A 17,801-nucleotide genomic window follows, 5' to 3' on the forward strand; every position below is an offset into this window, starting at 1 on the left:
GAATATTTGGATGAAATGGCCTCAATTAGTGGGATTTCCACTGACATATATGCTTATTTGCCATTTGGGCATGATTGAACAAAGACTTCCACCCGAGGGAAGGTACATTTCCATAACAAGTCTGCACAGACTGACCTGACTTCATCATGATCCCACTGCTGGTCTATAATCATTACAAACTACCATGTATTGTATTAGCAGCAGTTGCTGACTTTTAGACTGATCCATGACAAAAACTACAACTACACTGGCTTGCAATTGATGAGAGAACGACACACTGGCTCTCAAGGATCCTGCTTGCAGTACACATGGGTCTATACATTGCATGGAAGACATGGAAGTACCTTATTAACCTTATAAACTTCATCACATTAACCATTGCTGATGCAGCCCCTGAAAGTCTTGCCAACCTCTACTTTCTGTTATTTTTATTAAAGTTACCCCAGCTTTGAGAATCAGGGGCATTTTGCTGCTTAAACTAAAGCTGCTTTTCTACTGAGAAACTAATTAAATCTCATTTTCATTACATTAAATTATAAGGAGCCAAATGTTTGGAGTGGAAGCCCCAATGGAAAAGAATTTCTATTTTAATGCGAGACCTACACAGTATATTTTCTTTTGTCTTCACCTTTATGCTTTAAGATTATTTACAGACGCATTACATAAATAACAATCTCTTCTGACATAACTGATAAAGAACATTAAGCATGTATGACACCTTGTAATAAGTCATACAGATGCACACTTGTTTTGAGAGCAGTTGTGCAGTGAGCAGTGTGATATTGTATATTTCCTGTCTGAAATCTTTTTTCCATGTAGGTGTCTGTGATTTCTCTAACATAGTACTGCTGCTTACCTCCCAGCCCTGGACGTAGCCTGTTGTCATATCCATCCAACAGCCTGTCTAGGATTCTGGTGAAAATGGTGATATTGTCTTTGCTATCATCAGGCAGCGGCTCTCTGTGTCCAACAACTGCCCTGCAGGTAAAGATGGAAAGACAATGGTTGAGTCAAAAAATAGAAATGTATAAGTTATGTTGTTTTGTATCTGATGCAGTGAGTCTGACACACCTACAATAATTAATGGTGGGAAAATCTGCTCTTTGTTACAAACAATCTATGTTCTCACAGTACACATTTCTGTTTTGAGGTCACAGAAATCAATACTTTAACGATTTATTGTCTTTACACAAACAAAAAGAATCTAATTATTTTAAATGTTGGATTTATAATTTATTCACTTATTGTGGACAGAAGTTTGACAGTTTAGATCAGTGCCTATTGAGGGCATTAGGCCATATTAGAATAATATGTAGTTTAGTTTGGTCTTGTTTTACTGTCTTTATAGTTTTGAGCATTCATATATAAAAATGAAAAACTTCTGCTCGGTAATTGATTCTCTCTCTGCAGTGTTTTGTTAGAGAATTCATCATATCTTATCAGCCACTCTTATTATTTTACATTGTCCCAAATCCCCTGCAGAACAATATGGAGGTAAGATGAATAGGTCACGATAATGTAGGTGGAGCACTGATGAGTTAATGGGCACCATCTTTAATTAAACTAAAATGCCCCGAGGACCTGACCTATAATATCCAAGCAATCCTCGTCAACCACGACTCCATGTGCTGCTGCGCTATTGCAGACCCAACCTAGCATCTTTCTCTAAGGAAGAAGCTTCCAGGAATTCAGTGTTAAATTGTATCCTGAATGTTGCTGAGAGGAATCCTATAGTATCCTATGTGTAAGGTGAACACAATAATAATAGATGTAAGCTATATTTCTAACACTTCCTGCTACTGTTTATGGGTAATTTGAAATTAATTATAATCAGCTTGGGATGTTCAAATCACATAAATACATGTTCTGAACAGAACAGACTTAAGTTTCAGCATGTTGGTAAATTATTTCAGTCACTAAGTGGCAATTTTGAGGAAATAGGTGGGCATTAAAAATGCTGCCTCACTTAGGCGTCAGCATTCACATTATAGTTGATCACCTAGTCGGTAATAACATTTTTTTACTTTTTAAAGGATAAACACAGCCTTCTGAGACCCTAAACATACACTAAAGGTGTGCACTAAGTGACAATTAGGCCATTATGAAGTTAAATGACAGTCTTGCTGCCCAAAAATGACAAGGACTTTTATTTTTATTATTGTGCATCAAGATGCTAAATGGTAATGGCAGAGAATTCACAAGGATCAGATATAATAAAGAAAGTTCATCCTCATTTTCCAATCATGTGTAGTGGTCATTTGACATGCTGTCAAAGGCGTTCAGATTGCCCTTAAATCAAAATCCATCAGATTTTTTTTAAGATCTGCATTCAGTTCACATCACTGCACCACTCAGATTCCTTTACTGTTAGTGATAAGAGTGCACCTTACACACAAACTCATCAACACGAGGAATTTATAGTAAAGTACATGTTATTCACTGTTAGAGTTCAGCTTTGACTCAATGATTGACTCACTGACTGCTCAATATTCATATAGCTAACTGTACTGGAGCTCCACCAAAACAGCTGATTCTGCAGCTGCAACATCTGAAGGTTAAAATGTTCTTTGAATGTTCAGAAACAGATGGAAAGACAAGTTTGTTACTATTAAAATGCATTAATAAAACAACAGTGGTTGCTGACATATTTTGTATCAGTTTGAGTAGCTGAAGCAGTGCAACTGCAAGAGAGAAAGCAGAGAGAAGAAGAGCTGCAGGCAACAGACTGTGCACCTGAACTGCATTTGGATCACATCGGCAATTATTTTTGATTGACTTCTTAAGGCATTTTTATTTGGCTGCAGTGTCAACAGCGACACTGATTTTCCAAATATGATTTTTTCATAAGAAGTGTTTTCTGTAATGGATATTAAACTTAGGAAGGTGGCCAAATCAGCAAATACTACAAGCATTTAGGATAGTAGCCTTATGAATAGAGTACTAGCGATTAACCAAATAAAGTCAGGTATTTTAGGCTTACTAACTCAAAAGTGCATTCCTCTGAAACTGAACCTTCCAATGCTAAGCTCACAAGCTGCACCTCATTGAGTGGGGCACAGCTTGATATATTCTGGTTGTCAAATGGGTACCTAACTGTATAATTAGGCTCTGGCAAAGATATGCTAAAATATGACATTGTAAGAAAGCACTCATGAATATTTGAAGAAAGTATACAAGTTATTTCTGGATTCTTTTTCACAGATCTTATCAAAAATTGACAGGCATGCAAGTTTGAAACAGCGCAGACAAAGCACCAAATACAAAAAGCTTAAGAAATGGCTGGGGCAAGTTTAACTCCAATAGGTAACGTCTCACTCAAGATGAATCGTACATCAGACAAAAAAGCCTCTCTGGCCTCTCAGACCACCAAAGTGCAAATTCAAAAATTAATGAGAAACCTTCAGTTCCTGAGAAACCATTCTGGTAACGTCTGCTCCATGCAAAAATATCTACTTAAAAAGAAAACAAAGCACTTGTGTTGTGAGTAGCATCTGCATGTTTTACTGAAGCACACACACATGTTCCAAACTCTTGCAGTAAAAGCCAGCTGTTTAAATTCACTGATGATGCCACAGAAATGGGACAGTTTCTCTGAATCTGACATAAAATCTGTTTAAGCGCACAGGGTTTACACTCATGCCAGCAGCTAGTTTCACTTCCTGGGTCCCCTTCATTATTCACACAGTCTGAAATCCAGCACATAAATACATATGAAACGAGGAAGGAATAAAATAGTCATTATATTCTTCAACTATTCACACATGAAGAAAAGTGGTTGACATTACCGACAGCCTGACTGTATTTTCAAGGAAATTAGTTGTATTAGTAATAATAAAGATAAATGCATGGTCAGTGGAATCACTGTGGTTGAATAGGCATACATTAGGTTTCAAAAAGGCACTTTTTCCATTTCAGCTTGATGCCAAATTCGACATATTATTAAACTTTAATATTGATTATGGGGCTCAGTATATAAATAGTGTTCATTATTAATAACTGCCAGGCTTTAGGATTGTATTATTCTGTGGAGCTGTTCAGAAGCTGAAGTATGATGTTAAAAGTGAATACTGAGCATTTGATCATGAGATAAGTGATGTTTGACAATGTTGTGTGAGGCCAGTCTGGGAAAAACTGTTAAAAAGCCCTAGTTCACATTAGATGCAAGCAATACAAAGTTTGAAGCAAAGAAAGTTTTTGCTCTCTTGCCCCAACATAAGAATTTTACACCAAACATTCCTGAACATTGCTGTACATGAAAGAAGCAGTCTAATTACATCCCTGATGTTTGGTGGACAAGTAGCTGCTACAAATATGAATGTATGTTTTTATTTAAATAGCAAAATTATTAGAATTCTAGTCAGTAATTAAAAATTCAGAATGGATTTCTCTTTCTTGTATTAGGATCCTCAGCTTCTTGTTGCAGTATTTGTTCCTGGGATCTGTCCAATGGCAGAGGGGTGGGGTGGGGGGTGGCCGTAGCCACCCCGCACTAAATCCTGGCTATCCTATTGGTCACCCCAAGGACCGCATCAGTGTCAGAGACTGCAGTTTGCAATGACAGACTGTTGTCCTGACAGTTTGGCATACTCACTGGAATACATATTCATACCCCGACTACTCAGGATTGTTTCAGCATAGCCGAGTGTGAAGCCACTAGCGATTAGTTTTTGACTGCACATCTCTTGTATGATTAAAGCTCGAGGAAAATTAACTTAAAAACCTAGATGAAATTTAAGAAGCTGTACTTATATTGCAGTTTTCTGGTAATTTTTTTTGCAAGTAAGGTCGTAAGGTCCGCTCAAGATATTGTATAATTTAGTTATTAGCATCCAGCACCTTCTGCCAAACTGAGCGATACTAAACATTTAATGTTTTATTTTGAAATTACTGTAGCTAAATTGAATATTAAATATCACAACGAATCACAAACTGTAATCTATCAGCGTAACACACCTATCAAAACGGCAGACCTATACATGCCTTTTTCATACGTGTATTCCATGTTAGTCTGACATCAATAATTATGCCCAGACGTTCAGCCTCATGTACCTGCTGGTGACGCATGTCATCAATCTTTAGATTCAATTGTGTGTTATTGCTGAAAAAATATAAAGAATCCAGAACCATGCAGTTTGTTTTTATTACATATAAAACCAGCTGATTCTGCTCTCTGTAGTTTAATTGTAGCAAGCGCTTAATTTGGTTACATTGTACCACACATTTTGCCGTAGTGACAAATGAACTCTTTGTTGCCAATCATCATAAACTTATCTGATTGGCTCATTTAAAGTGAACACACAGTTTAAGAAAAATTCGCCAAATTCAGTCATTTAATAGGACTGAAATTGACAAACCATGCTTCACTGTTGCTATTTTGAGATAACTGGCATCAGGCTCAGATGATTCATAAGGCTGTTAAATAAAGGAAATACAGATTCATCTGTGCATATAAAACGTTTCACATGATCTCAGTAATAGGGGCCATCACCCATCTCTAAATATCTACCAGTAGCAACTGTCATTGAAAAACCCACACTGGTGGCTCACCATTTTCCATTTATGACAAAAAAACAAAACAAAAAAGAAAACCAAAAACAACTACCAAATAAAAAACACTTTCAACAACACCCCACACTTACTAGAGGCATAAATTGTGTAGGATGTAAGCCTGAGGTGGGGTTTGATTGACAGATAATCAAAAATAGATTTTAGTTAAAAGATTCTTCACCGATGTCAGTAAGTTTTGTTACCATAATTTTCATTAAAACAACAGCAATACTTTCAAATGATGCAATTAAATTACCTTTTAATTTAGTTTTTAATTTGTTTTAACAACAGAGTGTTTACTAGAGATGATTTGACAGTATACTCAAGCACTTTACCAGAGAGCATTGATTTCAGTTTAAAATGTATAACTTTGTTTTGGGTATCACTTACTGACATAAGGCAGGAGCACATTTAACACCTTCTTAATCAGATTCTCTAATGGCATGATTAGACGGGATAAGTACTAAGTCAAGAATAAATGTCCTGGAGCACAATTGTGCAAAAACTTTTCAGGAAGTTTATATTCTTTAATGAAAACACATTTTTGGAATATTACCCAGTAATTAGTTGTGTTCTGTAAAAACGTATGGCTTTAATTAATTATTGCTTAGTCTCATTTCTGAAAGACACCCTATTTGCAAAACTCCTAGATGACATGAAGGGCTCTCCTTTCTCAGATTTTCTTTCATTTTCTTTTTTCTTCAATATTTCAGAGATTCCATCAAATGTCTTTGATCCCAGCATCAGCAAACATCTGCTTGTCTAGATGTTCACACCAATGATAAATTCACGGATGATAAATTGAGTGCAGAAAATTGAGTGTTCAGTTTCTGCTGTGGAAGTAGTGGTGTGTTTGGCTGACAGGCAACATAGGAGGCTTCTGCAGGCTTTGTAGCCTGGTGGGAACCAATGTGTGTAGTCCCAGCAGGCTGAGTTAGCAGAGCAAGCATGTGCTGAGTGAGTGGACTGGCGCTGATCCAAGGTTAGTGCACTGAACCGGCCTGACAGGTGAAGGATTGCAGGCTTGGTCAGAGAAGAGATGTAGTGGTGGTCTCTCATGGCACATGGTTGCTTACAGCCAACTAGGAGGTGTGGACTGAGCTCGAGAGAAGTGAGCAGGTAGCAGGAGATCAAGGTGCTTCATAAGCTGACAGAATGATCGCAAATGGACCTGAGTGAGGAAGGGTAATCACACAAGCTAAAGGTAGGTGTGCAAATCTATGTTTCATTTAGCCACTGATCTGTCTGAGCCTTGTGGCAAGTTATTTAATCTTACAGCCTGAATGCTGAATATTTCACACAGATAATGTGATTAAATTCTGTCCACACATGCAGCAGGGCCATCGTTTCATTATCAGTGAAAGGAAAGAGCTCTGAAGCAACATCCAAAGAGGCTAGAAGAAAGGATGACCAAGTAAGAGCTTAGTGAAAATTGTCATTAAACTAGTGGATGTAGCTCTAATGAACTTACAGGGTCCATGAAATGGCATTAGATCCATAAGGAGATGTGTTTCCACTTAAAACAGGAAGTGTAGGAAACACTTTAGATAGTGAGGGATGGGACCTCAAGTGTAAGCTAATGAGCTCTGGCAGTGTTAATGAACAAAGAGCTCAGAAAGCTGAGTTTTATAGATTTTGTGAAGACTTTACTTGAAGGATATTTAAGTTAGTCATGATTCAAACTGCAATGTCTATGAGGTGTGATTACCTTTCTTTTTGGCCACAGCCAAAAACTGTTTTAAAATACACCTCTCTCCTTCATCAGAATGATGCCAGAGCTGTGACTCAAAGGGGTCATCAAAAAAAAAAGCAAAATGAAAGGAAACAATTAAAAATAAACTTCTGATGAAGCACAGGGAAACTCAGTAACTCCATGACACTGCTTATTTTACAGTGGCTATGAGACACGGATGGATCCACTCAAGATTGACCACCTGAATATTCTAGTGATTAACACACACATCAATGCAGCCACGTGTCCTGCCTAATGAACGCAGCTGCAATGATATCAACTTTTTTTCACACTTTATATATGTGAAAAGGACAATGCATATAAATGAACATATAAATGCAAATAGAACAAATTTCCATCTTCAGTCCCTTCACAATGTGTCAATTACATAGTTTTAGTAGCAGAAGGACAATAAAGTGCACAATAATAAAAGAAAATGCTAAAAAACAAAATATTATTGATTTGATTAATTAAGTACCACAATGACCAGGATGTTAGCTCCACTGTGCAAGCGCTAACGTGCATTACAAGATGTTAAACTGCAAAGTGCATTACATAATTTAAAAAGTGCATTTCTAAAATTGTGCCATGTCCATATGTTGATGCTATTTTACATCGTCCGGTTTCACAGAATTTAAAAGTGCTTCACAAATTACAGGATATTTTATTACTCTTGCTCAGCACATACAGATGTCATGGTCATGAATCTGGTCTGTTCTCAAGTTTCAGCTGTTTTACTCCAACTCTGCCTGAGTTATACATTTCTGTTATGGTTTTGAATGTTTTTATGTCAGAGTGTAAGTACTGGGATAAATGTCAGGGATAATATTTTATTTCTCTGATTTCACTGCTTTCTTCTCACAGTCTGCACTCTATCTCAAATCTTCTTAAGCTCCCAAAATGATTGCTGAAGTTTGAATACTGTATTCACAAACAGTAAGAAGTGATCCTGTGGTTTGGCTAAAAATGAACATATTCTATACTGTGTATTAAACCTCAGGTTTAATCTGTATCAAACCAAGATAACAGAGAAAATTCTCAACCAATCAGAAATGATTAGCTCTGCAAGTTCCACCCTTAAGGTTTGGGGTAATCACAAAAGTACTATTTTTCTAAGGGCCCTTTCTGGGACTGATGTTTTCCCAATAGAATTCCTTTTAGTCCCTGGTTCCTGCAGTTAAAATTGAGGAGGTAGAGGATAGGACTGCTAAAACAGCCCCTCTGGTTCCAAGGAAGATATTCCTGCAGTGGAAATGCTGCGAAAATGGTGTATCAGTTTGGATCATTTCTTAAAAACAACACACACAAAAACACATAAAAGAAAACAGAAAAAATGCTTTATTCCAGCTTTATTGCTGGACCCCTTAATTAACTACTTGTAAAAAAGAAAGAACGAAAGAAAAAAAAGCCAAAAAACCCCTCCAAAAAACTCAAAAATGTATCTGATTTCCTCCCAGCGTAACAGTCTTTTTATCTCCATCATTCGGTTGCTGCTGCTGGTCATACAACCTGAGGTGGTCTCAAGCCCAGCATCCTTGCTGCTTCCTTAATTGAGCGTATCACCCATCTGAGGTGACATGAGAATGCACTTACTGAATCAAATGGAGGGAATTACTGAGACTGCTTGGAGCTTTGTGGAAAGCACTAGATTTGATGTTTGATTTTACTTAGCTGCAGTTATGAGAAGACTGGTTTATTTGCCTAAAACACAGTCAATTTCCATATTCTTGCCATCTAAATCCCACAAATGGGTAGAAGGCACAGAGCAGGGACTGTCTGATTAGCACATTGTTGATTAGATAGTAAATACGCAGCTTGAATTTATGCATGAGGTAACCTTTACATCATAACTAATCTTCCTCACCAGATCCTCCCACTCACACTCTCAGAGTTCTCCAACAATATATTGATAATGCTTGCAGCAGGGCGTTATTGTCTCTTACCAATGTGTGCCTTGTATCATTCACAGCCTTTACAATATGACTGATTCTTCTTTGTTTACTTCTTTATTCCGTCTTACACTTGCCTGTTTGCAGCAGATAATATGCACAGGAGTGGAGCTGGAGTGGGAGATGGGGGTGGGGGTTGATGGGATGGGTTGGTAGCTGTTAACATACAGCAGCTTCAGATGACTCTAGAGGCAGCTTCAATGTTGACAGTTGCTCCTCTAGGACAGACTATCTCATGTTTTCTCTCCACATTGATTCATGAGTTTGATATAAACTGCTCTAAATTTGGAATTTGAGGAAACTTGAACTGTAATAAAATGTGAAGGCACTGTAAATAAACATATCTTGAGGAAAGATGACTTTTTAATAAAGCTTGCAATGAAAATTTGTCCTCTAGTGTTATTGATACAATGTGATTAATAGCCATAGATTTTTGTGTATTATTACCGAGCAAGATCAGTCTAAACTATTTTAATTGATCTCAACATTTTCCCAATAAGTGTATTAAACCATTTTTATTTTGGGATAAAGGTGAATAATTTGTGCCCTCTGTACCCTTATGAAAAAGGTATCATTGACCAAAAATGGTCATTGTGTAAATTATTATCTGGCATGCTATGTTGCTGCTGCTTGTATTTATGTTGTAAATTTAATACACCCTTCCATCACTGCATCCCTGCATCCCTAAAGCTCAGTGCGAACTGTCAACTGCTTGAGTTGATATGTTGGAGCAATAGTGAGTTCCTTGAGATGAAAAAAATGTGCTCAACATAGAAAGGAGAACAAATTCAGTTGTTTGGAAAACTTGGAACAAACAATCAATAGCAACACCACACAAAAGCAAATCACAAGAAAATGAAAAATAAATGCCTAGACTCCTGCCATTCCAACACAATTTTCATTAAAAACATACACTTTCAGTGCAATTCACCCAACTGAATGCATACAAAAATGCTTCCATTTCTAATCTAGTAAAAAGTTACAGTGCTAAAAAGAAGATCCTGTGTAAAAGTTAAGTGAAGACATAGAATATTGTCAAATAACTGTAATTGCAATATTCATCCATCCATTTTTTATGCCTGCTTAATCCATTTCAGGGTCATGTAGGACTGGAGCCCATCCCAGCTGCTATCAGGCAAGAGGCAGGGCTCCCCCTGGACATCACAGCTCCAACACAGAGATCAGCAAGGGACTCTGGGACTACCTGTAATCTGGCATGCACATGCAAACTCTGCACAGAAAGAGGTTTGATCCAAGAACCTTCATACTATTAGGTAATGGTGCTGGCCACCACACCAACAGACAGTCTATATTTAATAGAAATTGAAATAATCAAGTTTTGATTTTGCCATGATTCTTTAACACCATATCCTGGTTTATTTGACACTGTTTAATTACTTTTACTTTTTTTAAAATTAGCATTACAGTCCTATCTATCAGGTAAACGGGAATAATGCAGTTAGACCTTAAAGTTTATTATTTATTTCAAATGATTCTATCTGCACTTATGAACACTGATTAAAGTAACTAATTACTCTTTCCATCGTTACAAAGCTGTTATTGTAACTGAGGATAAAACATTACTGACAGTGCGTTATTGTTGTAAGATGAAATTCATTTTTGTTTTGAGTGAATTTAAGATTCACATTTGTTCTATTGCTACAGTGGAGTAATACGGCTGAAACTGGACAATAGACTCAATATTTGAATAGAATAGAATAGAGTTGTGCTGTGTTTGAGCTAGAAGTTATCCCCGAACACACAGATGACCAGAAGACGCATCAGGAATGATGAGTCCAGAGAAAACAGAGGAAGAGTCATGAGAGGTGTCCATTTCTTCATGGTGGTGATAAGCTGCTAGATCTCATGAAGCAGCTCTCCTGAGGAGGAGGCAGACACACGACATCCAGCAACCTGAGATTACTGTCCGTGATTTTTCTGTTAATTATTTATTCCATTAGGTTTCCATTTCATAAATTAGTCAGATTTAATATTTGGTTTTATTATGAATAAACATGGAGATGAATGTGAAATTCCATTAAAGTGAACATTATTTTTTTTTTAAAGTAATGAAATAATTATTTTTTCATGTCATTAATTACTCTTATAATGCTGTAACTGGTATTTTTGTGAGAAGTAACTAGTAACTATAATTAATTACTTTTAAAAGTAATGTGCCCAACACTGTTTGAGAACACTTACCATTTTAACCATGTTAAACAGCTTTTAGAAAGAGAAAAAACAAACAATAAATAACTTCCCTGCTGAAGTCAGCCAACAGCATTTGGCTTTTACAGCTAAGCTCTTCTTATTTTTCTAATTTCAGCCTTCCTGTCACGTCGCTCCTCTAACCTTTGTTTGTGAAGAATAAGGTTGAGGAGAGAGGAAGCTTGCTGGAGGGATGATAAGCAAGTATGCATCAGTGTGTCCTTAGCACAGGTATATTTCAGCACCTGTGACATCAGAAGCAGGCCGGGCATGTTAATCTTACAATTTAATTGAATTAAAAGTAAATTTTTATTTTGCCACAAGCAGCTTTGATTCCTTTCTTGCAATTATAAAGTTTTAAGCTACAACGAAATAATTCTGTTATGCTAAAAATGATGCTCTGAAAACTTGTACAGGGTGTACTCTGCCTCTTGCATAGTAATTACTGGGATAGGATCCAATCCACTCCTGGATGGACACTTGATGCTCTGACTCTCTTTGTTAAAATCCCTTCACCTCGTTTCCTTTTTCCTCATGTATGTTTCACCTCTTCTGCTTGCATCTCTGGCGGGAGGTATTAAAAGTTAGAATACAAGAACACATTGTGTGCAAATTAAGAAATAAGGAGTTAATTAATACAAAATGCTACATTGACCCAATATCCTCCAGTGAACGTCAATTACACAACTTGGCATGTTAGTGGGATTCGTCCATCCATGTTTCCTTACTATTCCTAGAGAGGTATTCCTGCTGGAACCTAAGGCACCCTCCCATCAGCTGGGCTTCAGTCTCTTCAGTTAGCCAAATCTGGCACTCTAAGACAGACACCTGAGGGAGATTTTTAGCAAATGCTTAAACCATCTCAGCTGGGAACACACACAGTGTGTGCTTCTATTAGATGCCAAGGTTATGATGCGTCTACTGGGAACATTTCCTCTGAGCCCTACACTATTAGACTGACTTGAGAGAACAAACTGCTTCAAAATTCAGACAATGCCAAGAAATTTGCATTAAAGTTCTTGCTCTAACTGCCAAAACTATTTAAACTTGGGTAGGATTTTCAATAGCAGTTCAGCAATAAAAGAGAACCATGGCCAGCTCTGCTCAACTGACATCTGTTTAACAATTTTAGACAAAACAAGAGGGGCCTACTTTCCCCATTGAGGGCCTACTTTCCCCATTGATTACTGTTAGAGGCACAAACTGTTCAGGCACAGCATGCTGTACGCTGCATTTGATGATGTTAAAGAAAAAAAAGATGCTATCTGGGAGATTTTGCGGACGCTGGCTCTTTAGTCGCTTATGGGATTTTGCAGTCTCAGCTCTGCACGTAAGTTTTAGTCTGAAGTTCCAAAAATTGTGTGTGTATAACATTTCTGTCACCAACTGAGAAATTATAAAATGATTATGAAATGACAGATTATAAATCAACTAAAATGTCATGTTTTTAAGTGTACAGCAATATTTGCTGTATGTTTTTGTCATCAGTTAATGCAGCAGCATCCCTGCATCTCTTAGTACTCTGATCCTTTTTCTATTCGGTGCACTCACAGATCCTGTGCGCTCATCCCACACACGCAATCTCAATTCCCCAGAACATCATTGGAAAAGTCTCTGCCTTTCTTGATCAGTGAATAAAACAGTTTTGGCCTCTCTTGTAGTCCTTGATCTTTAACCAACTTTAATTCACTGCCATGACAACCAAGGTCAGAGGAGGTGGGTGAGGATGGGGTGGGTGCTGAGAAATCTTCTGTGTGTCTGTTTAGACTGGAATATGAGAGCTGACCAGCCCTCAAACAAACAAACCAAAGAACAAGAAAAGAATTGAAAATGGTTTTTCAAAAAATAATGAGACCATGTCGGCTTGCTTTAATATCACTGCAGTATTTATTTCAGAGAAGTCAGGTTTGATATGTCCACCAAGCTACATCTTGAGATCAGCATTACGTACCACAGTTAATTAATCTTGTGTTTCATTCTAAGTAAACAAAGTTTGACAAAGTTTTTCCCTGCAGCGGGAGCAAATGATCTCAGAAATAAAAATCTAATGTGAAGTGTGTGACATCAATGTTTGTGACACCAACCTAGTTTCTAGGGGGTATTCAGAAGAAAGCCATGGCCTCAGGTGTCACATGCAGCGCTGATATCTACAAGGATTACAAAACTGCCATCAGCAGCACGGAAGATATCATTTATAATCGTAAGCATGCTCTTTGGAGCTGCATTAATGCCTTACAATGTGACTCTTTAAAAGATGCAACCATTTTTCACGGAAGATGAGATATTGCCAGAATATTCCGAAATGAGGAATTTCCCATAAAACTGCAGGTAATTAGGCTTTAAAAACCTAATTACAATGTTTTATTAAGTGTAATGCTTCAGAGCAGAGAAACAAAAAGAAAAAGACATTGGATCTACTGTATATTGTAACTGTAGCCATAAATCCTGACTAGATGTGTGACATTCAGCACTACATGAAAATCCCAAACAAGGAGTGGTTCTGTTACGACTGAATTTACACATTGCAGATTTTACAATGAAATACTCTTCACCTGTCTGACTGGGCAGGTTTTCATTTAAAAACACAGGTTGAAAATATAAGCGCTCTCCCTTCTCGTATCCTTGACAGCAGCGTTATCCTCTCATTCGTTGTCCATTTCCAGTAACACATGTTCTCTCTCTCCTCTCCTTTCAAAATGATTTCTCTCACTCTTGCATTTTTGGCTGACTCCAGCCGAAATGAACATTTCCAATTTCCAAAAAAAAGGATATGTTATGTATGCTGCTGAACCCGTGTATATTACTCACTGAAATGGCACCCTACACTATATTAAAGCCATGCAAATGTATAAGAGGCTATATGTGCATAGCAAACATTAAGTGGTTGATATAAAGTTTTTTTTTTTATTCCCAAAAGTGTTGTTCACAATCTCTTGCACACATCAACTTGTCAGTCAAAGTGGCCCACCATATTGCCACATTAAGGACACTCAAAGGACTTTCAATATGCAGAGCAACACATCTACAGGATGTTAAATCTTTATTCAAATGTCAAATTAGCAAATCTCTAATAAATGACACGTTTGACTTGTTGAAAAAAAAAAACCAAAATGTTTGCAAGTTAAAGGCCAGATAAATGCAGTCAGCATTTATCATAAGACAGATGCAGTCATAAGGGACTGAGAGAAGACCAGAGGTGATGAGGTTTTTATAGTAATTTAGCTTCAGTTTTAGCCATTACCATAAACCTGCAAATGTGTACTGTACTACATCAGACATTAATTCATGCAGTCCGGTACATTTAAGCCATAGCAGAAGAGGGAACAAGGATTTACATTTGTATGAATTGTATTATTATCGTTTAGGAACATTACTGCCTCCTGGAGATCACAGATCCAATAATATTGACTCCATCACCCTTTCTATCTTAGGAGAGCTTTAAGAGTAAAACCTATCTTTCCACTTAGATATTTGCATGCACGTGCTTGTAGAAAAAAGCCTTAATGTAACATGTGAAAGTAACAGGTACCAAATGCAGAATAACAAGCCAAGAAAATCCAAGAAAGTAGATTGTAAGCTTCAAGGAAAAAAAAAAAAAAAACTGTCATTTTGCACATCTGGGATGCTGTTAAAAGCTTCCAGGCAATACTGATATAACAACCTGGTGGTGCACATCACATCTCCACCTGGGACACATCTCATGTGGTAAAGCCGAAGGTAGAACAGAGACTGTGAGGTGTAATGTAACAGCTGCACTGCTGGTGGTTATTAGACAGTCAAACTTTTAATTCCTTTACCAAGCATGAATACTGTGATTTTTATGCATACACTAAACTGTTAATCTTGCCAACTCTTAAAGCTATAAGTAATTTAAAAAATGATCCATAGAAGCCTTTGACTGATTACTAAACTGCATCTGATATCAAAACAAAACTGACTCAAGCTATGATATTTCAAGTATTCTGCATTTGGTTGTGCTTATTGTCAGAAAGCAGCAGGAAAAAATATTTTACCGCTTGAGCTCTGCCATTATGTTAATATGGTATGAATAAATGTTCTTCCTACTGACTAATCAGGCAGCACAGTGTAATGATTCTGTGCACATATTTGGAGAATTGAACATTACTGAATGTTATTTCTGATATAAAAAATAAACCCTTGGTTTCTTCCCTTGATGCTAGATCGGATAAACAGATGGTGAGCAGCGATTTTTTTTCTCTCTCTTTCTTCTACTAGAATCTAGAATCACAATCTTGACATAGTACTTCCATTTAATTTTTGAGCACAAAGTCTGTAACCAACTATCTTTATCTCTAAACCTTGGCCACCCTTTTGAATTCATCTTCCTTTCTTCTGCTCCACGTTGTTACCAGCATGAGAAGATACTAAAGTGAGCAGCAGTGATACACAACCAAACACTGCAGGTGGAACGGTCAAGCTGTGATAAAAAGATTTAATCCAGTTAAAGAAATTATTTTTGTTGAACTGCCAAAAACATTAGATGCATCAGTTTTGGCTGTTAAAATGCACTATGTTCCACAGCTTTATTAACACATTACATTCACAATACAATATGATACGATACGACACGATACAATACAGTGCAATTTGATATGATATAATGCGATACAATATGATACAATACGAAATGATACAAAGCCATATGATACGGTGCGATTCGATACGATACGGCACAATATACTTTACATAGCTAAATTGTTCTTGGGCTTGATGCTGTGACCTCTAATGCTTTCACAATACAACAACTATGCGGTATCACACAGTTAACATAATGACAAGAAGTAATTTTTAGGAAGGGGGGAAATCTTTCAGTACCAGATAACATAAGACATCAGTGCAAACCTGTTTTGTTTCCAGGAACATTAGACAACTTTTTCTTTGCAAATAGAAACACAAACATTTTACTCATATAACTTGTTTAAATATACTTGCAGCTCATATAAATCCAAAATAAAAGTGCTGTCCTGTTTAATTATACAAGTAAAAACTCAATGAAAAGCCTCTGTTCACCTTTCATATTCAAAACTTGGAGCTGACATTACTTAAAGCCTTAGGATCTTACTTTTTACGCCGTGTTTGTCCGTAGCTTTACCAACTCTGATTCCACTTCAGAAGGAGTCGGGGGTGGATGTTGCTGGTGGCTAAGAATATGGGTTGTACTTAAATGATGGTGCTTCATATGCAGTGCTTTCACGGAAAGTGAGTCAGAGCACTTCCCCAGCACAGAGATGCTGCTTACCTTATGTTCGAGCAACAAAAACAAAATTCAAACCACAGTCTTCATGTGTTTGCAATATCTTAAAGAGCTGGTTTAAAAAACATCACACACTCACAGACACACAAAGAACAGGGTTTGCATATTTTTAGTGTTCCGAGTGCAGCTGTGCAAAAAGCTTTTTAGTAATCTGTTCCTGCTTTGCTTTGATTCATGCCTGTAGGCGATGTCTGCTAATTGACAACTTAGAACATCATTGATCAGATCCTCACTATATCAATAGAAAATTGACTAAAACTCTTCAGTAATTAGAACATGCAGCACTGCACAGAAGTCTTGAGCCAGCCCTTATTCTTTTCAATTGGTTCCAAGCAACCAGATTATTTAGTGATATTGTTAAGTGGTCATGGGCTATAGTTTTCCAACATTTGTGAAGGTCTTTCAAAATTTTTCTTTCGACAGTGGCTGTTTTTCCAGTCCGGTCCTTGGAACTTACTATTTTCAGGTGAATCTTTGTTAAGTAAGGTAACACTGACCTATGAATCATTCATACACACAAAAGTCAAAAGATGGACCAGTGTTATGTTTGCACACGAAGGACATCAAAGACAAAATGTTAAATCTCTTTGTTTTTAGCAACCTGTGGCAAAAATACAAGTTGCCCCTTTTTTAGTTGTTGTTGAGTCTATTAAAAATGTCAAAGTTAACACCGTTTGACCGACATTAAACTGGACTGGACAGTAGTGCTGACCCCAAATCTCAACATATTAGAAGCAGTGTGAGATAATTTTGTCAGCGAATGGAACAAAAGGCAGCTTTGAAACCTCCTCAAAAAGCCTGAAGAACTATTCATGAAGAGCACTTAAAGAAATTGCAAAAAATCTTGTCAAAGAGGGTTCAGGCTGTGTTAAAGAATCAAGATGGTCAAACTAAAACTGACTTTACAGTTAGTTTTGAGTTGTCCAAATCCAGTTATTCCCTTACATCCTGTGTTTCTGTTCATGTTTGTGCACTCCAATAAATCACTGCCCCATTTTCCTTTTTCCTGAAAAAATATGAAGACATATAGGGGGGCTCAAGACATTTGCATAGTACTGTAGGTCAATTAAACTGTAGCGACACTGGGGCC

General features: G+C 37.1%; 1 protein-coding gene across 2 annotated transcripts in view; it reads right to left on the minus strand.

Annotated features, from left to right (window-relative positions):
• The window catches only part of gabra3 (gamma-aminobutyric acid type A receptor subunit alpha3), a 101,278-nt gene that overhangs the window by 44,592 nt on the left and 38,885 nt on the right, over positions 1-17,801 (minus strand). For both annotated transcript variants that reach the window (XM_042009190.1, XM_042009189.1), the window contains exon 3: positions 857-978. In XM_042009190.1, the coding sequence (XP_041865124.1) occupies positions 857-978 (122 nt within the window). The remainder of the gene's footprint in view (positions 1-856; positions 979-17,801) is intronic.

Source organism: Melanotaenia boesemani, chromosome 15 (genome assembly GCF_017639745.1).
Source record: "Melanotaenia boesemani isolate fMelBoe1 chromosome 15, fMelBoe1.pri, whole genome shotgun sequence".
NCBI classification, from domain to species: Eukaryota; Metazoa; Chordata; class Actinopteri; order Atheriniformes; family Melanotaeniidae; genus Melanotaenia; species Melanotaenia boesemani.